The following is a 7,203-nucleotide window of genomic DNA, read 5'->3' as shown; positions in this document are numbered from 1 at the left end:
AGACCGACCCTAATACAAATCAGAATTAAAAAAGAAAAAAAGAATTTCACAAGCGATAGTTGATTTCTCATAGGAAAGAGGAAAAATTCGGCCCTTGCAAACAGGATGGATACGTGGCTAATATGTTCAAACTTTCAAGGGGGAGAGAACAGGGATTTCAATTTCGTTCGACAATTTTTTTCATTTACTAGCGAAAATACCAAAATTCATGAAATTTTAGTCATTTTTCGTCATCGCTCTATAGCACTCACATGTAGTAAAAGAAAAGGAATTAGATATTTCGCTCCTCTCTAAAATTCGTGAAATTTTAATCAACATGCTCGATCAGAGATTCAGAGAAGCGAAAATGCTGAAGCCGTCCATGTCATTTTATTCTCTCGCGAGCTACATACATACATACACTGATGACAGAGACGACTTAATCACGCACTTACCATACATTCACGCACACACGTACTCAAGCGCGCACGTGCGAGAGCCCTTGCATGTTCACGCACGTATACATACGTGCGTCCGTGAGCTCGATCGCACGCACGCGCCCTTGATTATTCCACGCCTTGGCTGGTACGTACGTAGCTAGGCAGCACACACGTGCGAGCGCGCGCCTCATGCCGCGGCGGCGAGGATGTCGCCGAAGCCGTGGGGCCTGGTGGAGCGGCCACCGCCGGACATGGGCGAGAAGATGGTCATCTCCTGGCCCCTGCCGAACTTGATCCTGCGCGCCTCCTCCCTCGACACGCCGAACGCGTTCGCCAGCACGTCCGCCGGCATCCCGCGCAGCGCCGACGTCTTCCCCACGATGGCCGCGTTCATGGCGTTCTCGCTCGTCTGGAACGACACCCACGCGAACCCCTCGGCCCCCGCGCGCGCCAGCACCGCGAAGCTCTGCGGAACCACCACCAGCTGCCCGCGCCGGAGCTCGCCGTCGAACACGCGCCGCCCCTCGTTGCTCACGATCTGCAGCCGCGCGCGACCGCTCGTCGCGTACACCAGCGCGTGTGCGTTGATGTTCCAGTGCGGCGCCAATATCGCGTCCTGCATGAATTCATCGTGTCAGTCGCCGGCATGGTCTCATTAATAGACGCATTGGAATTCGTGACTCTATATAGGTAGTGTACTCACCCGGCGCATGACGCCGCGGTTGGCGCTCATCTTGATGAGCTTGAGGACGGGGAGCTTCTGGCTGTTGAGTAAGGTGATGCGGCCGCCGTTGGGAGTGTAGAGGTCGGCCTTCATCGGGTCGGCGATGTTCTCGCGGAGCTTCATCGAGCACAGCGCCTCGTCGAGCCCGTTCCCAGAGTCCATGCCCTTCGTCTCCTCCGTCGTCGGGCGCAGCAGGCGCAGGCCGCCGCGGCGGACCCGCACGATGTTGCCGCGCTTGTCGTCGCGGCCCTGCAGCTTCTGCGCGGTCTCGCGGCTCACACTGATGGACTCGGCGAGCAGCTCGGTGTCGAAGCCGCTCAAGATGTTGTACGACTCGTTGCCGCGCTCCTGCTCTGACTCCGACTCCGATGACTCGCCCTCACCGTACCGCTGCTGCCGCCGCCCCTCGCTGCTCGTCTGCCCGCCGGCTAGCCGGAAACGCTGCAAAAGAGAAACAGAACATGCGTGTATCAATCTTTGACACAGCTCCGAAATTGATTAAGAGTGATCTTGATTAACGCATCATGCATGTCACGTAAATACGTACCCTGAAGGTTGGGTCGAGCTGGTTGGCGTTGTTGCTGACGTCGTAGACGGCGATGGCGACGAGCGTGGCGTCGCCGTCGTTGTGGACCCAGAACGGCGAGCCAGCGGGGATGGCCACGACGTCGCCCTGGCGGACGGTGGTGATCCTCTGGTGCTCGTCGCGGATGGAGTACTTCTCGAAGCCACGGCGGCTCCCCTCCTCGCCCTCCGACTCCTCCTCCCCCTCGCTCTCCTCACTGCGCCGGCCGCGCTCACTGCGTCGCTGTCGCTCGTCATCTCCTTCCTGCTCCGGCTCCTGCTCCTGCATGGTCTGCTGGTACGTCTCGGGGCACCCCGGGATGACGATGCCGACGTTGCCGCGTCCCTGGATGATGTACACGAGGCGCGGGGAGTTGGAGTAGGAGGGCAGGAGGAGGCCGTTGCGCTGGATGCGGATGCGCGCAGCGGAGACGCCCGCGCAGGAGAGCTGGCCATCGCGCTCGTCATAGAGCTCGGTGCTGCCGGCCTCGGAATCCACCCGGCGGTTCGGCTCGAGCGCGCGGAGCGGGCGGTCGAGGCGGCCGCACCTGCTCTGCTCGCTGGAGCCGGACGCGGCGCGCAGGAGAAGGAGACAGAGGCAGAGGGAGAGCGGGAGCAGTGGCATCTTGAGGGCCCGCATGGCTAGGTCGAAGAGAGCGTGGCTGCGGTGCTGTGAGTGAGTGAGTGAGTGAAGTGAGTGCGCTGGTGACTGGTGAGGCGACGCACTGGGCGAGTGTGTCGCCATTTGTAGAGGGGAGAAGTTGCATGCATTGTATCGGCTTTGGAAGCTTTCGCATGGTGATGGAGTGGGCTATTTGGAGCTAGCTGGGCTCGGTAGGGCCGGATCAGCACCAGCCGTGAGTCGTGACAAAGGAGTAGAGAGATATAGTGTTGCCGTCAAGGATATCCATATTTCTTACTCCTCTTATCCTAAATTTAAATTCATTAGGACATCTTATTTTGATTAATAATACCTGTAAAAATATATTATTTTAATTAAAAAAAGATATATATATATATATATATATATATATATATATATATATAATGACGAATCTAGTAATACTACCACAATGAGACCAACTAGAGTCAGTTTGGAACCGCTGTCATAGTCGGTTTTCGAACCAATCGTATTCAAACGAATGTGATTATCACGGTAGGTTCTAACAAACAACTGGCTGTGATAATTATCATAGTCCATTCTAATTGAAACCCATTTGTGATAGGTGTTCACGGAAAAAAAAAACACCTACAGTCAGCGGCCGGTCACAATTCTCTCCTAGATGCAAAACAAATTTATTTAAACGAGAGCAAACAAATCCACGAGCAATCTCGGTTTCAGCTCCGAAGAACAAATGGTACAAACTGACGAGCTGTATGCCCTCGCACACAAGAATAATTGAACGAACGAACTGCCGAGTGCACACAAGAAGCAACGGTTAGGAATGCAAGAAAGTGCATTGAATTACTGACGAGTTTACCCTTTTTTAAGTAGTGTAACACCAATTGGGATGATCACTTTTGAACCAACTAGGTTTACCCTTTTTAAGTAGTGTAACACCAACCTTATGTTATCAATCTATATATATTTTTATCTATTGATTCTCAAAGCTAAAATGGTTTGATTTAGAACAAACCTAAATGTACTTATATTTGAATAAGAGGTAGTAAGTTCGAAAATGCAATTAGATTTTTGATCATTTTGATGCACATCAAGATTCGCGCATGCTCTCCGACGAGATCATTATCAAATGTACTCCCTGCAGTCATAAATACATGTCGTTTTGGATAAAACACAGTCTACCGTTCATATATTTGACCACTATTTTTTATTAGAATATATTTATAAAATTCATTGAATTTGTGATATTATGAAAATATTTTTCAAAACAAATTTATACATATGATTTTAAATTTTTCAAACTAAATATTTTTTAAAAGTATTGTTAGTCAAAATTTTAAAAGTTTAACTAAACTTTTTTAAAATGAAATGTATTTATGACCGGATGGAGGGAATAAGTTACGGTAATAATATGCCCATGGGTTTGCTTTCTATGACAAATAATTCTTGGAGCAAAATTCAAACGTGAGAAATCTAAGTGATCTGCAAATCCCCCTTTTTTTATTTGAGTGATGCATAGCAATCTGGATGAACTCATTACTATAGAACATCATATATGTAGTGTCATATCAGTATCGATTCAACAGTAACCGTTATTGTTGACGAATAAGTGTCGGTTTTTAAACTCCCGCGGACGAACAACGACCGAGGAGATAAAAACCGGTTCCAGCCACGAACCGACACTCAGTATCGGTGCCGATTCTAACCACGAACCGGCACTGATGTCCAGCATTGATATATCAGTGTCAGTTCGTAGACACAGATAATCAGTATCAGTATCTATTCTAGCTATGAACCAACACTGATAATAAGTATCAGTGCTAATTCTAGCCACAAATTGCTACTGATGATTGCTACTATCACAACTTATTTTAAAAAATTCACAATTTTTTCATTAAAAATCTAATGGGGAAAATTTTTAAATCAAAATTGTAGAACTTGATGAGATCTACAACTTTGTAATTAAAAACTTTTTAATTTGAGATCATTTAAGTGCCCAAATTATCATAACAAAGTTTCAACCAATCGCTATGGTCAATTGACATCTTATCTTAAAAATTTCAGAACTTTTTTATACTAACTTGGATGCAGAAAAACTTTATATAAAAATTATAGGCCTCAACGAGATCTACAACTGTTTAGTCTTTTTTATATAAGTTCATTTAGATGCTTAAATAGCCGTTCAAATATTCGAATGAGAGGTGAGATGGTTAGAGAGTCACGCACGCGAGAGGGGAGCTACTGTGAGGTCGCGAGTCCAAGTCCTGGGAAGCGCATGCGAGCGAAAATTGTGGAGCTACTGTGAGGTCGGATGAGCAGTGACCGGGAGAGCACCTCTGATCGTTTTTTTTTTGCTTTTTTTCTGGCCCCAAAAGCATTGAATCGGGGACCGACTATCATTGTCGATTGAAGCCACCAACCAGCAACCGGCACTGATGGAGATTTTAGTGCTGGTTTTATAACCGGTCCTGATAGTCTGACTATCAGTACCAAGTAATCAGTGTCGATTTAAAATCTATTATTGATGGTGATTTTGAACCGATACTGATAACGATTTCTGCAGTAGTGACTGAAGCGCACATAGCCACATATACATAACATATTGCGCAAATAGAAATCTAAGTGATCTTCAAAGCCCCCCGTTTTTTTACCTGAGTGATGCATAGCAATCTGGATGAACTGAAGCGCAAATAGCCACATAACTATACATATCATATTGCGTACGGCTGTGAACGTAGGTAGTATTGTAGCTAGTAGAGTGCAGCTATATAGCACCGTGCATGGCGTTGTGGACACTAGTGGTAGGTGAGCTGATGTGGCGCTCGGAGGGGACATGCAGGAAGGCGGAGCGCGAGGTGCCGCACACGAGGGGGCCGCCGTGCCACGAGGATCGGTCTCGTGCATGCATGCAGCCCGTGGGCACGCAACACAAGCAGACTGCAGGCCGCGCGTCCGTCCGCCGGCTCCCCACGCGCGGCTGCCGGCTGCCGCATACGGACGGCGGCGCTTCGGGAGTTCCGCACACCAGGGGCGCGGCCGACGACGCTTCGGGAGTTCCGAGGCGACGCCGCCGTGCTCGTGCATGGCAGGCATGCACGCCGAGCTCGCGCCCGCTGTCGTTTATTCGTAGTGGGCCGTCGACGCGGCCTTCTCCCCGCGCTCCGGCGGCGGCACGTACGGGCTACTTGGCGGCTGGGCCTGCCACACTCCGAGTGTTGGGCTAATGACCGGCTGGGCCTCGCACACTCCTGACTGAGATTTGCCGAGAGTTTTTTATTTTTATATTTTCTAACATTAATATTTAAATAAATATATTTTTATAAAAACAATTATAAAAATAAATATCTAAGTAAGCAGGCTGACATGCCGTGCAGAAGCTAACAGCGGTAGGCGGTCCATATGAAAAGTGTTTCGTTGAAATTACTGTTCACAGCGGTAGGACGGTTAGACCCTCGTCCCCTCTAAAGACGGTAAGCACTCATCTGTATGAACATTGTTTCGTTGAAATAATTGTTTACAATAATATTTTTTTCTTTCATCTTTTTTATAAAAAATTGTGGTATTTTGTTGCTCCAAAAATCTTAAAACTTTTTTACGTTTTTCATAATTCATGACAATCCATTTTAATTTGATTCACCTAAAAAGCATGTGTATAATTTATACTAAAATTCTCTAAAAAAAGACTACTTTTATAATTTTAACAATTGTTACAGCCTCAAATAAATTTTTAAAAATTAGTGAAAATTCACTAATATTCATCTTATATGATGTACTAATTTCTAAAATTATTTCTAGTCCCAGGCTATATAGTGAAAAAGTAAGTACTTTGTAATACTCTATTTAGCCCTTGCACGGTGCATCGGAGTGCTTACCATTTTTTTAAGAGGGCGGTAAGAGCCTCATCGTCCTAAGAAAGTGCGGTAGTCTTTTTTTTTAATTTTTTCCATAAAAATGTATTTATTTAAATATTAATGTTAGAAAATATTATTAAAAAACTCATTTGCCGATGCCATTGGCCGACGTGGCTCCTCTAAAAATACCTTTTCCGCCATTCTAGTGCCAATGGATGTCATACAAGTAAGCAACGGATAATTAGCCATACTAATTTTCCGTTTGGATTGGAAGATATTGGCATATTCCTCGCCCCCTCTCTTAGCCTTTAAGCAACCAACTCCAGCACACGATGGAATCTGCCTTTTTGGTTGCAAGTTGCTGGGACCTCGATCGTTCAGAAGGAGAAGAAATTCTCGGCCCCGCCGTCCAACCGCCCTGCGAGTTTTCTTTCCTTGAGGAAAATGAGTGTGACAAGACAAGCTTCCCCGTGATTACACCAGATTCTGGAGGTAGCACGCAACCATGACCTGAGAACCCTGGAGTTGTAACGAATATCATTTTAATAATATTATTTTAATAAAAAATTGTAAAAATAATAGCTAAATTCACAAATTTGTAATAATAGATACATATCGACAAGAAACCTGTCGATACTCCGAATGCCGATAACCTACGTGGCACTGGGCCCGAGGGTATGTCGGCGTGGAATGCGGAGAAAAGGCATGTCGGCATTCCGTATGCCGACAGGCCCCTCGGGTAGACACCGATATGTGTGTCGGTCTAGTTGGTAGCCGATAGGCCTGTTGATACGTGGAATACCGACAGGAATGTCGGTAATTGGATATTCCACGTGCCGACATGATATGTCTCTTTTTATTTGATTTTTAATAATAATTTATGAAATATCAATGAGGCACCGTCAGAACTCAGTGTAAATCCTATAGAAGAATTCACACTCTTTCAAAAATATCAATTACGACTACACAGAGGCTGAGGCAATGAGCCATGCAGATGTTTCCTAATGAGGTTGAGGCTAACGG

At 46.6% G+C, this 7,203-nt stretch overlaps 1 protein-coding gene across 1 annotated transcript; it reads right to left on the bottom strand.

Annotated features, from left to right (window-relative positions):
• Positions 1-565: 565 nt before the first annotated feature.
• LOC133895972 (cocosin 1-like) lies at positions 566-2,347 on the bottom strand. The gene is made up of 3 exons (XM_062336494.1): positions 1,691-2,347; positions 1,123-1,584; positions 566-1,035 (listed from the first exon to the last, which is right to left on the bottom strand). The coding sequence occupies exons 1-3, from the start codon at positions 2,345-2,347 to the stop codon at positions 607-609; spliced, it is 1,548 nt and encodes a 515-aa protein (XP_062192478.1). The 3' UTR covers positions 566-606.
• Between the last annotated feature and the right edge of the window lie 4,856 nt (positions 2,348-7,203).

Source organism: Phragmites australis, chromosome 16 (assembly GCF_958298935.1).
Source record: "Phragmites australis chromosome 16, lpPhrAust1.1, whole genome shotgun sequence".
Taxonomy (NCBI): domain Eukaryota; kingdom Viridiplantae; phylum Streptophyta; class Magnoliopsida; order Poales; family Poaceae; genus Phragmites; species Phragmites australis.
This window is presented reverse-complemented; position numbering and strand designations above follow the sequence as displayed.